The sequence below is a fragment of the Hypanus sabinus genome, chromosome 3 (assembly GCF_030144855.1).
Source record: "Hypanus sabinus isolate sHypSab1 chromosome 3, sHypSab1.hap1, whole genome shotgun sequence".
NCBI classification, from domain to species: Eukaryota; Metazoa; Chordata; class Chondrichthyes; order Myliobatiformes; family Dasyatidae; genus Hypanus; species Hypanus sabinus.
In genome coordinates, this window is record NC_082708.1 from 191097804 (window position 1) to 191113376 (window position 15573).

Below are 15573 nucleotides of genomic sequence, written 5' to 3' on the forward strand. Positions count from 1 at the left end.
TCTGCACCTTGTATTGTGTGAAGCTCCTGTCATGCCATCACAGGAAGGATTAGAAGACTTTGGAGAGGTTTCAGATGAGGTTTAGCACGATGTTGTCTAGATTTGTGGGTACGTGCTATCAGAAAAGGTTAGATTCACCTGAATTGTTTTTCCTGGGGCAATGGAGGCTGAGGAGACCTAAAGGTTTATAAAAGTACGAGAGGCATAAATAGGGTAGACAGTCTGAATATTTATCGCTGGTTGAAATATCAAATACCAGGAGGCAGATATTTAAGGTGAGAGCAGGGAGTTTAAAGGAGATGTGTGTGGTAAATGATTATTTTTTTATATATACACAGAGAGCAGTGGGTGCCTCAATCACACTGCCCAGGGTGGTGCTGATTGTAGATACGAGACTGCTGTCCAAGAAGCTACTAGGCACATGAATATGCATGAAATGGAGGGTTTAATCTGGCAGACATTGTGGGCTGAAAGGCACATAGATTCAAACACATAAATGATACAAAAATTACACTATGAAACCATAAGACATAGGAGTTAAATTGGGCGATTCAGCCCATCAAATCTGCTCTGCCATTTCATCATGGCTGATTGATTAACTCCGTTCTAATAATTATATAATTACTTCAGAAAGTGAAGAAAAATACTCAGGAAAAACATGATATTCGTACAAAATTAGAGCTAGAAAGAAGTCCATGATATTGCTCCATTGTTGAGGTAGGGGTGAGGTTGTGCAAGAAACTGACTTATCCGTGCTCCTGTTTTGGTCCCATATTCCTCTCTGCTTATCCGTTCTTCAGTACAGTAGGAGAGAGCACAGGTTGAGTGGGCCACTGGAGTCCACGCTGGTTGGGGATTGGCCCCTCCTGTTGGGAATTGCATTTGTCTGCGGACTGCACAGGCTTGCTCTTACCAATGACATCTGGGCAGCATCAATCTACAGGACATGACACTCAAGGACTTGGCTCTATTGTATTTTTTGTGTGACTGTATGTTTGCTGCTATTTAATATGTGCTATATGTGCCTTGTGCTGTGTTTGACCTTTGGTAGTGTTCTCACCTTGGTCGCAGAGGAACAGTTTCATTTGGCTGTGTTCATGGCTCTTCCTGAATGACAATTATACTTCAACTTGAACTTTTGGAGTTGAAGCTGTTCCTGAACCAGGTGGGTGGGAACTTAGCTTCAGTATGTCCTACCTGACCATTAGAACATGGCTCATTCGGTGGTGAATCTTGACGCAGTCCTTCCTCGATATGCTTTTGATGACAGGGAGGGACGTGTCTGTGACAGAGCAGCTGTGCCCACTACCTCTGCAGCCTCCTGCATTCCAGCAGCGGTGCTAGAAAGTTAGAATTTTCTCTATTTCTGCATAAATATGACCTAAAATGTGATCAGATCTTCACACAAGTCCTAAAACTAGATAAAGAGAACCCAATTAAATAAATAACACACAAAGCATTATACTTGTTCATTTAATTATTGAGAAAAATGATCCAAAATTACATGACAACAACACACACAAAATGCTGGTGGAACACAGCAGGCCAGGCAGCATCTATAGGGAGAAGTGCTGTCGACATCAGGATGAAGGGTCTCGGCCCGAAACGTCGACAGCGCTTCTCCCTATAGATGCTGCCTGGCCTGTTGTGTTCCACCAGCATTTTGTGTGTGTGTTGTTGTTTGAATTTCCAGCATCTGCAGATTTCCTCGTGTTTGCTCCCAAAATTACATGGATTTGTTAGTGTCACATACCCCGTGACGGGGTTACCGAACTAGCAGAAATGGAAAACACTTTGGAGTCTGGTATTACTGTAAACTAATAGTGTTTATTAGTAAACTAAACAATACAGTCCTATAAAATGCAAATATATAAAACAGATTAGCAATGATATAGACATGGATATAGGTATATGTGTGGAAATAGGATCAAAACTAGGCTCTTTCAAACCTAGGGGTAAATAGATACAGTCTTACGATGCGACAAAAAGAGTTCAGTTCAGTTCAGGTCAATGCAGTTGTTTGAGTATCGTTGGAGAGAGAGAGAGAGGGGATGAGAGGTGATGCTGTTGCCTTTGATCTTCCTGTTGTGGTCACCGACTATGACCATATCACGTACGACCGTTCTTCAGTGGTGGACCAGTCACCCAGGCAGGGGTGGACACACAAACAGTTCCCCACCGGACGCACCTTCTCAACTGTGAGCCATTGATCGATTTCCCAAATTGATCCTCCAAAACCCCCACCTTCATGTGGGGGCACAGCGCTCTTTCAGTGTCCTGCGGTGTGTCTCCCTGATGTGTCTTAGCAGACCTGCTTTTTATCCCCACATGCTGAACGCCGGCTGTCCATCAAACTGGCTCCGCCCTGCTGTCTCTGCAGGAATCTTAACGAGCAGGCAAAGTGTCCCTGGAGCTAAGGTAAATAATCAGCCAAGGATCTATAACATTTTTTATTTCTTATTCTCATCGGAGTTAAGAGAGGTGGGACTGCGCAGGCGTGTGACGTCGGGCAGTGAAGCAGGGAAGATTTAAAAAGAACACAGCCTTATACAGCAGGCAGCAGAGTGAAGGCTTAAGGGCTTGAGCTCAACGGGCTTAGGCAGAAGCGGGTGAGGCAAGGTTGGTTTAGGTTTCAGTTTTTCCTGTTATTTGAGGAAAGGGGAAGTATGAGTGTGAGAGCAGCTTGTTGTTCTCGGTGTCGGATGTGGGAGGACCTGGAGTCTCCCAGCCTCCCGGAAGTCCACATCTGCGCCAGATGCGCCGAGCTGCAGCTCCTAAGGGACCGAGTTAAGGAACTGGAGCTGCAGCTCGATGACCTTCGTCTGGTCAGGATGAGTGAGGAGTTGATAGAGAGGAGTTACAGGCAGGTGGTCACACCAGGGCCACAGGAGGCAGACAGGTGGGTCACAGTCAGGAGGGGAAAGTGGAAGAGTCAGGAATTAGAGAGTACCCCAGTGGCTGTACCCCTTGACAATAAGTACTCCTGTTTGAGTACTATTGGGGGGGGACAGCCTACCTGGGGGAAGCAACAGTGGCCGTGCCTCCGGCACAGAGTCTGGCCCTGTGGCTCAGAAGGGTAGGGAAAGGAAGAGGAAGGCAGTAGTAATAGGGGACTCGATAGTTAGGGGGTCAGATAGGTGATTCTGTGGATGCAGTCAGAAGACCCAGATGGTAGTTTGCCTCCCTGGTGCCAGGGTTCGGGCTGTTTCTGATTGCGTTGAATATATCCTGAAGTGGGAGGGTGAGGAGCCTGAGGTCGTGGTACATATAGGTACCAATGACATAGGTAGGAAAAGGGAAGCGGTCCTGAAAGGAGAATATAGGGAGTTAGGAAGGCAGTTGAGAAGAAGGACCACAAAGGTAGTAATCTCAGGATTACTGCCTGTGCCACGTGACAGTGAGAGTAGGAATGGAATGACGTGGAGGATAAATGCGTGGCTGAGGGATTGGAGCACGGGGCAGGGATTCAAGTTTCTGGATCATTGGGATCTCTTTTGGGGCAGGAGTGACCTGTACAGAAAGGACGGGTTACATTTGAATCATAGGGGGACCAATATCCTGGCGGGGAGATTTGCTAAGGCTACTGGGGAGACTTTAAACTAGAATGGTTGGGGAGTGGGAATCAATTTGAAGAGACTAGGGGAGAGGTTAGTTCACAAATAGAGAAAGCTAGTAGACAGTGTGTGAGGGAGGATAGGCAGGTGATAGAGGAGGGGAGCGCTCAGACCGAAGATGTAGGGGAGAAGGAAGAAAAAGATAATAAAGTTGATCGCATTGTTAGGGATAAACAGAGAGGAAGAGGTGGAGAGTTTCGTAAATGCATCTATTTTAATATTAGAAAGGTGGATCAGCTTAGAGCATGGATTGATACCTAGAAATATGATGTTGTAGCTATTAGTGAAACATGGTTGCAGGAGGGGTGTGATTGGCAACTAAATATTCCTGGATTTCGTTGCTTCAGGTGTGATAGAATCGGAGGGGCAAGAGGAGGAGGTGTTGCATTGCTTGTCCAAGAAAATATTACAGTGGTGCTTTGGCAGGATAGATTAGAGAGCTGATCTAGCGAGACTATTTGGATGGAGTTGAGGAATGGGAAAAGTGTAGTAATACTTATAGGGTTGTATTATAGACCACCTAATGGGGAGTGAGAATTGGAGAAGCAAATTTGTAAGGAGATAGCAGATATTTGTAGTAAGCACAAGGTTGTGATTGTAGGAGAGTGGTAGCTCTCTTTTGAAGACGCTAACCTGGAGTTACATGCAGGCTTCAGTTCTTTGTGGGAATGGGACCCGCTCTCAAGGTTCCATGACTGGCTGTTATTCAACACACCAAGGGTTTGGCCTGAGAGTCTCGATCATGTTCAGAAGCCTAAGATCTCAGGGCTCTGGAGATGTGGGGGGTGGGGGGGGGTCGAGGGTCAGTGTCACGGAAGGAGATTCATGTGTCGTCGGGGAGGCCGGAAAATCTTTCACTGTGGGCTCAAAGACCCGAGGTCTTTGTGATCTTCGGACAGAGAGCTCAAAAGAAGCGATGAAACAGACTTATAATATCGCAAACCAGCATGTTGTTATGTCTCCTGCTCACTGTGAAAATGGGGGACACCTCCCTCTCCCTTGGAGAGAGAGAACCTGTGGTTTGTCAAATGTCAGTTGAAATGCGAAGCCTTTTGGATAACTTTGGTCTGTGTCTTTGCTATTGCTTAGCACACAATACCAATATTGTGACAATACCAATGCGCTTTTTTTTGCTGGTGGGGGTACTTTGGGGTTCTCACGTTTAGCTGCCGTTCATTCTTTGGGGCACTTCTCTGTTTTTGTGGATGTTTGTGAAGAAAAAGCATTTCAGGATGTATATTGTATACATTTCTCTGACATTAAATTCAACCTTTGAACCTTTGAAGGAGCTGAAGCAAGCAGTTCATGCAAAGAAGCCTACCAACATTCCAGAGTTCAAGCAGTTTTGTAAGGAGGAATGGCCTAAAATTCTTCCAAGCCAATGTGCAGGACTGATCAACAGTTACTGGAAATGCTTGGTTGAAGTTACTGCTGTACAAGGGACTGACATCAATTACTGAAAGCAAACAAATACATATAATATTGGATCATCTTTCTCAATAAATAAATGGATAAATAAATAAATAATGTTTCGTGTGAGATTCATTTAATTGGGTTCTTTGTATCTAGTTTTAGGACACATGAAGATCTGATCACATTTTAGGTCATATTTATACAGAAATAGAGAAAATTCTACAGGGTTCACAAACTTTCTAGCACCACTGTATGTGTTGTAATTGCCATACCGATGCATTTTACAACCAGTCTGTAGAGGTTTGTCAGTGTTTGGTGACTGCATAGTAAATGTTGCTCACGTAAGTTAGTGTTAATACTATGTTTACTCAGAGAAAGCAGATAACTTGCACACCACCAAACAAACAGTCTTCTCTTTACAGTAGCATTCAAATATCTTTAAACAGACAAAGAAACAACAAACTTTAATATTAAATAACAAAACTAACTGGCATCATTCTGCATTTTTACACAGACTATTAATTAGCTAATTAATTATCAGTGTTTACTGTCCATACTCTATCTTTTTGATAATTTGAAAACAATGTTTGGGCGTACTGGGAAGAGCTCAGATGAGCCACACCGGCCACACTTTTAGTGAAATTAACACTGGATTTTTTTCAGTTAATTCAAAATAACAAATGACTGTGCTATGTTTTGAACCCACAGATGAATAATGAGGGCTCTAATTACTCTACATATCAGTGCCACTTGCTAAGCACTGAGTCCACCAGGAGGATCACGGGGGTCTCCCTCCCCCCCAATTATGATAGTTACCTGCAGCGTTATTGGTGAAGGGCCCAAGTATTGTTGAGAACCCCTACTGCCTATGCCACAATCTCTTACTCACTACCATCAGGAAGGAGGTACAGGAGCATCAGGTCTGGGACTGCTAGACTAGATAACAGCTCCTTCCCTCAGGCTGCATACCAATGACTACCCTGCCATCGCTGAGGTCTCATCACTAGGACAGAGTTGCTGTTTACTGTATGATTTATTTGCGCTGCACATTTTTAAATTATATTTTATTAACTTATTTATGGTAATATTTTGTTTTATGTGCTCTGTGCGATACATGTTGTGTGTGGATGCACCGTGGTCTAGAAGAACATAGTGTCTCATTTGGTTATATACATGTACAATCAAATGACAATAAATCTGAATTTGAACCTGAACAACGAGGGAACGAGTTCCAGTGAAATTCCATGTATCCTGTCTGAAGGAACTTACGGACAAGCTGTATTCTCTTGGAGTGCTGCTGACACCTGCATATCGACTCTCCTTCCGCAGTACTTACGCCTGTACATAACGAATAATCTCACTCAGGTCGTATCCGGTCACTGCAAAGGCACTTCCTTCGGGGTCACAGAACTTGCCTCCGCAGACCTGAACATCGGTCACACACTCCGTGTGCAAATGCTCCACCTGTCGAAAGCAACGGCCTGTGGGTTGATTCCTGTCACTGGGCTCAAACACACCTACAAGTCAGCCCAGACCACTCCACTAATGCTTATCCCATGTTGGGGGCAGAGGAAAGACAGCAGGAATGAGGGGCTGGGGAGGAAGCCAATGAAGTGCAGATAGAGGAAGTGGGGGATGTCCAGTGGAGTGCAGGGACGATGGGAAAGGCTGGGTGTGGGTGGGCAGTGGGGTCAGAGACACGGGGTATGGGTGGGCAGTGGGGTGCAGAGACACAGGGTGTGTGCGTGAGCAGTGTGGTGCAGAGACACGGGGTATGGGTGGGCAGTGGGGTCAGAGACACGGGGTATGGGTGGGTAGAGGGGTCAGAGACATGGGGTATGGATGGGTAGTGGGGGGGTCAGAGACACGGGGTATGGGTGGGTAGAGGGGTCAGAGGCACGGGGTATGGGTGGGCAGTGGGTGCCGAGACACAGGGGGTGTGCGTGAGCAGCGTGGTGCAGAGACACAGGTTGGGTTATGGGTGAGCAGTGTGGTGCAGAGACATGGGGTATGGGTGGGTAGAGGGGTCAGAGACACGGGGTATGGGTGGGCAGTGGGTGCCGAGACACAGGGGGTGTGCTTGAGCAGCGTGGTGCAGAGACACAGGTTGGGTTATGGGTGAGCAGTGTGGTGCAGAGACACAGGTTGGGTTATGGGTGAGCAGCGTGGTGCAGAGACACAGGTTGGGTTATGGGTGAGCAGTGTGGTGCAGAGACATGGGGTATGGGTGGGTAGAGGGGTCAGAGACATGGGGTATGGGTGGGTAGAGGGGTCAGAGACACAGGTTGGGTTATGGGTGAGCAGTGTGGTGCAGAGACATGGGGTATGGGTGGGTAGAGGGGTCAGAGACGGGGTATGGGTGGGTAGAGGGGTCAGAGACACAGGTTGGGTTATGGGTGAGCAGTGTGGTGCAGAGACACGGGGTATGGGTGGGTAGAGGGGTCAGAGACACAGGTTGGGTTATGGGTGAGCAGTGGAAGGATGAGCCCTCACAAGGAATGGGTTGAAGGAAGCATAGTTCATGGAGGTGTGAACACAGAGCTTGGTCCGAACCGGGTTACTGACAGAAGTTTATATCAGCCTGGGGACCCCAGGTGCAGCCTGAGACTCGGGGAGAGTTCCCCAAATCTGTGTTGACATGCTACAACCTTCCTTAAAGTGGCAGCAATTAGAAACTGGCTTGACCCAAGAAGGAGCACTGTTGCCATCAGCAGCACAGAGCGCACTGGATACCCTGAGAAATCCACCACTTTTCAGCGTCCTTACCTCAATGGCTTTGGACTCCAGGTTCCAAAAGAGTCTCCAGATGTGGACAAAGGAATCCTCAGCCCCTGACAACAGCTGTAAAGGACAAGTGCAGTTAGTAATGTCGCCTGGAACAGCTCTGATCCTGGAGAATCACAAAGGCTGGAAGAGAACAGGCTGCCTATGAGCAACCAGGGTACCTTGCCACTTTGGGGTGCAATATCAAGTGTGCTGATCCAGCAGGCATGAGCGTTCACCACCAAGTGTACCATAGCAGTCGCTGCGTCGAAGATCTGGATCTGGCCACTCCCGTAACCAGCTGCAATCATCCCATTCCACATCCTCACAGACGAGCAGGTAACCCTAGGGACCATCCGCAGGTTAGCACAGGCACCAACATTCACAGCCCACTCCACTACCAGAGGACCAGAGAACTGACCAGTACCAAAATTACTCCCTCCGATCACCAAAAGCAAAATGACTGAGTGGCTGCTTGATTTCTAAACCTTCACTGGAAGTATATTTGTTTACCACCTGCAGTCTCAGATTTCAGTAGATGGTGGTAAAGCACTAAAATAATGTGTCTATTACACATCCTTGTATGTGAACATTTGTGCTGATATGTGAAGCTTATAAAGGATTATAAAAGTATGAAGAGCAGAAATACTACAGATAAAGTCTTTTTCTCAGGACAGGGAAGCCTCAAGATGGAGGTCACCAGTTAAGATGTAATCACAAAGGTGTGCCAGTTCCTCTAGATTCTTAGATTATGGATGTTCATCAATTCACAAGAACTCTAACAAACTTCGACAGATACACAGTCTACATAGTCTTTTAACTGGTTGCATTATGGCCTAGTGTAGCAATTCCAATGCAAAGGAACACAAGAGGCTGCAGAGGGTAATGGACACAGCCCGGTTCTACAGGAGGCAATGGCTCAAAAAGGCAGCATCCATCATCCAAAATCCCCACCATCTGATCCACATTGTATCGAAAGGACAGGCAGGAAGGCAGAGGGAGCAGCGTTGCACTGTTGGTAAAAAATTAAATCAAATCATTAGAAAGAGGTGACATAGGGCTGGAAGGTGTTGTCATTGTGGATAGAGCTAAGGAACTGCAAGGGTAAAAAGACCTTCATGGGAATTGTATAGAGACCCCCAAACAGTAGTAAGGATGTGGTCTACAAATTAAAACAAGAGATAGAAAATGCATGTCAAAAGGGCAACGTTACAATAGACACAGGAGGGGACTATCTAGTGTCTACAAGATGGCTTTTTAGAGCAACTCATGGTTGAACCCACTTGGGAATCAGCTGTTCTCAATTGGGTATTGTGCAATGAACCAGAATTGATTAGAGAGCTTAAAGTAAAGGAATCCGTAGGGGCAAGGGATCATAATGTAATTGAATTCACCACGCAATTTGAGGAGAAGCTAAGTCAGATGTATCAGTATTAAGTGGAGTAAAGGAAATTACAGAGGCATAAGTGAGAAGTAGGCTGGAATTGATTGGAAAAGAACACTGGCAGGGCTAACGGCAGATTGGGAAGTTTTTTTAAACCAACAGCAGGCAACTAAAAAAGATATCAAGAGGGTAAAGATGGAATACAAAAGTAAACCGACCAATAATATTAAAGAGGCTGCCAAAAGATTCTTCAAATACATTAAGTGTAAAGGAGAAGCGAGAGTGGAAATCTGACCCCTTGGAAAAGATGCCGGAGAGATAGTAATGGGGGACAACAAAATTGCAGACAAACTGATTATCAGTCTTCACTGTGGAAGACATTAGCAGTATTGTGGAATTCCAGGTGTCAGCAGTCATGAAGTGTGTGAAGTTAACATAACTAGACAGAAAGTTCTTGGGAAAGTGAAAGGTCTGAAGGTGGATAAGTCACCTGTACCAGATGGTGTACACCCTAGGGTTCTGACAGAGGTGTCTGAAGAGACTGTGGAAGCATTAGTAATGATCTTTCAAGAATCACTAGACACTGGAATGGTTCCAGAAGAATGGAAATTTGCAAATGTCACTCCACTCTTCAAGAAGGCAGAGAGGCAGTTGAAAGCAAACTATAGGCCAGTCAGTGGTTATGAAAATGTTGGAGTTGATGATTAAGGATGAGATCTCTGGGTACTTGAAGGAACATGATAAAATAGACCACAGACAGCATTATTTCCTTAAGGGAAAACCTTGCCTGACAAATCTGTTGGAATTTTTTGAAGAAATACAAGCAGGATAGACAAAGCAGAACTGGTTGATATTATGTAGCTGGATTTTCAGAAAGTCTTTGATAAGGTGCCACACATATAACCATCAAACGATATAACAATTACAGCGCAGAAACAGGCCATCTTGGCCCTTCTAGTCCATGCTGAACACTTACTCTCATCTAGTCCCACCGACCTACTCTCAGCCCATAACCCTCTATTCCTTTCCTGTCCATATACCTATCCAATTTTTTTTTAAATGACAATATCGAACCTGCCTCTACCACTTCTACTGGAAGCTCGTTCCACACAGCTACCACTCTCTGAGTAAAGAAGTTCCCCCTCGTGTTACCCCTAAACTTTTGCCCCTTAACTCTCAACTCATATCCACTTGTTTGAATCTCCCTTACTCTCAATGGAAAAAGCCTATCCACGTCAACTCTATCTATCCCCCTCATAACTTTAAATACCTCTATCAAGTTCCCCCTTAACCTTCTACTCTCCAAAGAATAAAGAACTAACTTGTTCAACCTTTCTCTGTAACTTAAGTGCTGAAACCCAGGTAACATTCTAGTAAATCTCCTCTGTACTCTCTCTATTTTGTTGACATCTTTCCTATAATTTGGTGACCAGAACTGTACACAATACTCCAAAAAAAACTGTACACAATACGAGGCTACTGAATAAGCTACGAGCCCTTGGTATTACAGGAAAGATTCTAACATGGATAAAGCTGTGTCTGATTGACAGGAGGCAAAGAGTAGAAATAAAGGTAACCTTTAATGGTTGACTGCTGGTGACTAGTGATGTTCCACAGGGATCTGTGTTGAGACCAATACCTTTCACGTTATATTTGGATGTTGGAATGCATGGCTTTGTTGCAAGATTTGCAGATGGTATGTAGATTGATGGAAGGGCAGGTAGTTTTAAGGAAGTAAAGAGGTTACAGAAGGACTTAGATAAGGAGAATGTCAGAGAAACAGCAGATGGAATACAGTCTCGGGAAGTGTACGATCATGCACTTTGGTAGAAGAAATGAAAGGGTTGACTTTTTCTAAATGGAAAGAAAGTAAAAAAAATAATGAGGTGCAAAGGACTTGGGAATCCTTGTGCAGGATTCCCTAAAGGTTAATTTGCAGATTGAGTATGTGGTGAAGAAGGCAAATGCATTTGTTAGTATTCATTTCAAGAGGACTTGAAAATAGAACATAGAACATGGAAATTTATGGCACATTACAGGTACTTCGGCCCACAATGTTGTGCCAACCATGTAACCCACTCTACAGACTGCCCAGAATTTCCCTAGCCTTCTATTTTTCTAAGCTTCATGTACCTATCTAAGAGGCTCTTAAAAGACACTATTGTATCTGCTTCCACCACTGCTGCTGGCAGTGCATTCCACGCACCCACCACACTCTGTGTGAAAAGCCTAACCCTAACACCCCCTTGGTACCAAGCGCCTTAAAACTATGCCCCCTCACATTAGCCATTTCAGCCCTGGGAAAAAGCCTCTAGCTATCCACACAATCAATGCCAGTTATAATCTTATACACCTCTATCAGGTCAACTCTCATCCTCCATCGCTCCAAGGAGGAAAGGCCACAAGCACTAAGCCTATTCTCGTAACGTATGCTCTCCAATCCAGGCAACATTCCTGTAAATCTCCTCTGCACTCTCTCTATAATACCCACCTCCTTCCTGTAATGAGATGACCAGAACTGAACACAGTACTCCAAGTGGAGTCTGACCAAGGTCTTACATAGCTGTAATATTACTTCACAGCTCTTGAACTCAACCCCTTGGTTGATGAATGCCAACACACCATACACCTTCTTAACAATCCTGTCAACCTGCACAGCAGCTCTGAGCGTCCTATTGAAACAGACCCCAAGATCTGTCAGATCCTCCACACTGCGAAGTCTTACCATTTATATTATATACCGTCTTCAAATTGGACCTACCAAAATGAACAACTTCACACTTATTTGAGTTGAAGTCCACCTGCCACATCTCAGCCTTAGTTCTGCATCCTATTGATATCCCATTGTAACATCTGATAACCCTGCAGACCATCCACAACACCCCAACCTTTGTATCATCATCAAATTTACTAACCCACCTTTCTACTTCTTCATCTAGGTCATTTATAAAAATCACAAAGAGGAGGTGTCCTAGAACAGATCCCTGCAGAACACCACTGGTCACCAACCTCCATGCAAAATATATACCATCAACAACCACCCTTTGCCTTTGGTGGGCAAGCTAATTCTGGATCCACAAAACAAGGTCTCCTTGGATCCCATACTCCCTTACATTCTGAAGGAGCCTTACATGGGGAACCTTATCATATGCCTTACTGGAATCCATATATACTACAGGAAGTCCCCGAGTTACGAATATCCCTTACAAATGGAGGAAGGAGAATGCCGTCTACCATTTTAAGCCAGATCACATCACTGTCCACCATTTAAAGTCGTTGCCGTTAACACTGTGTTGAGTGTGTAACTTTGTATTTTGTTTAAATTTTCCTTAGCAAGATTCACCCTGACTCCCTTTTCCTGTCAGCACTGCCCCCACTTGTCCCATTTAACCTGCCTCAATGCGGGTGGACTTTAGGACCCGGGGGAGCGCAGGTCAGGACCTGCCGCCCGCAGCTGCTGCTGAATCTGCAGTGTTTCTGTTCCGCTGACGGAAAACGATCACGATTGAAAATGAAGTGGAAATAATAAAGTGATCGGAAAGAGGTGAAATACCATCTGTCACTCGAAAAGCGTTAAGCTACAGTCTGTCAACGATCGGGACAATTTTAAAGGATAAAGGATAAAGTGAGAATAATGGAGCATGTGAAAGGCCCTTCCCCAATGAAAGCTACAATTATTACTAAGCAACGCACTGATTTAATTATTGAAATACATTTGTTTCTCAAGTGTTTTATATGCACAGAAAGGTAAAATATATACTATATACTAAGACAAACGTTTGACTAACTGACGCTAAATAATACTCGATGTACCTGTTCCGACTTAAAGACGGACTCAGGAATGGAACTCATTCATAACCCGGGGACTGCCTGTATATCCACTGTTTCTACTGTCATCAATGTGTTTTGTTACATCCTCAAAGAATTCAATCAGGCTCCTAAGGCACGACCTGCCCTTGACAAAGCCATGCTGGTTACCTCTAATCAGATTATGTCTCTCCAAATGCTCATAAATCTAAGACCAGAGGATATACCTTAGAATAGAGGGGCATCCTTTTAGAACAGAGATGAGGAGGAATTTCTTTAGCCAGAGAGAGGTAAATCAGTGGAATTCTTTGCCACAGGCAGCTGTGGAGGCTAAGTCATCTATATTTAAGGCAGATGTTGACAGATTCTTGATTGGTCAGGGCATGAAGATTTACAGGGAGAAGGCAGGAGATTGGGGCTAGGAGGAAAATTGGTTCAGCCATGATGGAATAGTGGAGCAGACTCAATGGGCCAAATTGTCTAATTCTGTTCCTATATCTCATGGTCTTAGCCATCAAAAATCATCCATTATGCTACTTTCTTCCAATCACCAGGTTCTTGAACAGAGCTGCACAATTCTATCTCAACCTCATCAACAGAAGACAATGGACCACCTATGCTACATAGATTGCTTTTAATTGTGTTTTTGCACTAAAGTCCTGCATACTCCTTTCTTCACCTCCATAGCTTATGCTCTGTGTTTGTCTGATTCTGCATGCTTGCTGCAAGGAAGCTTTTTATTCCACCTGTATACCTCACTGTATTTGTGCAGGGGTCACCAACCTTTTTTGCACCGCGGACCATTTAATATCGACAATATTCTTGTGGACCAGCTGACCGGGGGGTGGGAGGGTGTGATGTTAAACACGACTGGAATACAGCGATACTCGAAGGAGGTTCCTTATGTCCAGTCTATTCCACAATTTAGTTTGTGTGGCTACCAGCACTTGCTTCTGTCCTGCTTGCTCACGTTTTTTCCGCTCAAAAAACTCAATGAGTTTGTCTTTAAATGCAGGGCGCTTGGACTCAAGGTACCGAAGCAGTTTTGAGAGCTTCACTGCCTCATTAGACAGTGCCAGGCCCAAACTCCAGCTTCCCGCCCATTGCCAGATGCCTTGGCCAGGTGTGGCTGGTCATGGGTGGGGTGAGAGAACAAAGTAAGGGCCGGAGGTCCCCATGCCGGGGCCGCGGCAGTCTCAGTCCTGACAGAGTGATTAATCAAGCGGAGAGTACGACAGGGCGTGTGCCCGCCCTCCTTGTAGGTAGGTAGGATCTATCGGCCTAAGGGATGACTTTCAGTGGATCGCAGCGAGGTAGCTGCTCTGCTACTTACGAAACCCTGAGCCTGAATTAGGTCATCTGTGAATATTTTAGCACCAGGTTCCCCACAAACATTTGGTGTGCTAAACAGATTTAGAGGTGGCACCCATCTGTCTGCACTCCAGGCCAGTAGCAATGGCACTTCCCGCCAGCCGCGCGAGGGTATCACTGCTTTTGGGTGACCGACGACCTCGCGTGAGTTCAAGTTCAACAGTGGGCGTGACAGGGAAAGAGGAAAGGTGCAGCTGACTCATATCGTTTCATATCACCAAATCATATTGTGGTGTTTGGGGACCACTGTATTTGTGCATTTGACAATAAACTCCAATTGACTTTTATTTGTGTTTAAAGATACAGCACAGAACTGGACCTGAGCTGCACTGCCCCACAACCCACCTATTTAACCTTAGCCCAATCCCAGGTTAACGACGACGACGAATCACAAGTTATCATGATGCGCCTAGTATGGAAGCTCCCACTTCCAGCTTCCACCACTGGCTAGCAGTCTTGTGAAAAGGAGTCTCTCCCTGCCAGTAAACAGCCTCTCCACAGCAAGCCTCATGTACGCCTCCTCACTAACGACACATAGAAACTGAACTTCTTTCAGACTCAGGCTGAACTACAGAGGACGAGGAGCAGGTTCAGCCCCTGCAAATGTAACACACAGGACATGCCCTGGTGCTTGTGAACTAGATCCCCAGCGCCCCACTGCTTTGTGGGCAGCTTCTGGAGAGACGAAGACTACGTGAGTAAACCCAGACAGCAAATCCGGAGTGGAGCCCCTAAGTCAATGAACATCCTTCCGGCAGCTCCTGCAGCCAAGCTGGTGCCAAACATTTTGCTTCATAAACCAAGAGGGGGTATCTTGACAACTGGGCATCTGAGGATCTCCATACCTTCTGCCCAGGCTTGTGATGATGATCATCATTACCCATTGTCCTTTGAGACAGACAGATGCCAACCAATCGCAGGAGAATTTACAATGACCAATTAACCCACTAACTGATATTCTTTGGACTTTGGCAGGAAATCCACATATATAAATCAAGAACGTACAAACTTCTTTATTGGACACTGGAATTGATCTCTGAACTCTGACACCCCAAGCTGTAATAGTGTCACACTAACTGCTGCACACCCGACACCCTATAGTTTTGATGAAGTAACCAAAGTTAATGAGGAAAAGACAGTAGATATGGTCCACATGAGTAAGGTTTTTGAAAAGGTTCCACATGGTAGGCTGCTCTTTAAGGTTAGATCACATGGCATCCA

The 15573-nt window shown here is 45.3% G+C and overlaps 1 protein-coding gene across 3 annotated transcripts in view; it reads right to left on the reverse strand.

Annotated features, from left to right (window-relative positions):
• Positions 1-426: 426 nt before the first annotated feature.
• wdr54 (WD repeat domain 54) overlaps positions 427-15573 on the reverse strand; it is a 49628-nt gene continuing 34481 nt past the window's right edge. For all 3 annotated transcript variants that reach the window (XM_059965900.1, XM_059965901.1, XM_059965902.1), the window contains 3 exons: positions 7973-8135; positions 7794-7868; positions 427-6491 (listed from right to left, as the gene is read on the reverse strand). In XM_059965900.1, coding sequence (XP_059821883.1) covers positions 6360-6491; positions 7794-7868; positions 7973-8135 — 370 coding nt within the window. In that variant the 3' untranslated portion in view covers positions 427-6359. The remainder of the gene's footprint in view (positions 6492-7793; positions 7869-7972; positions 8136-15573) is intronic.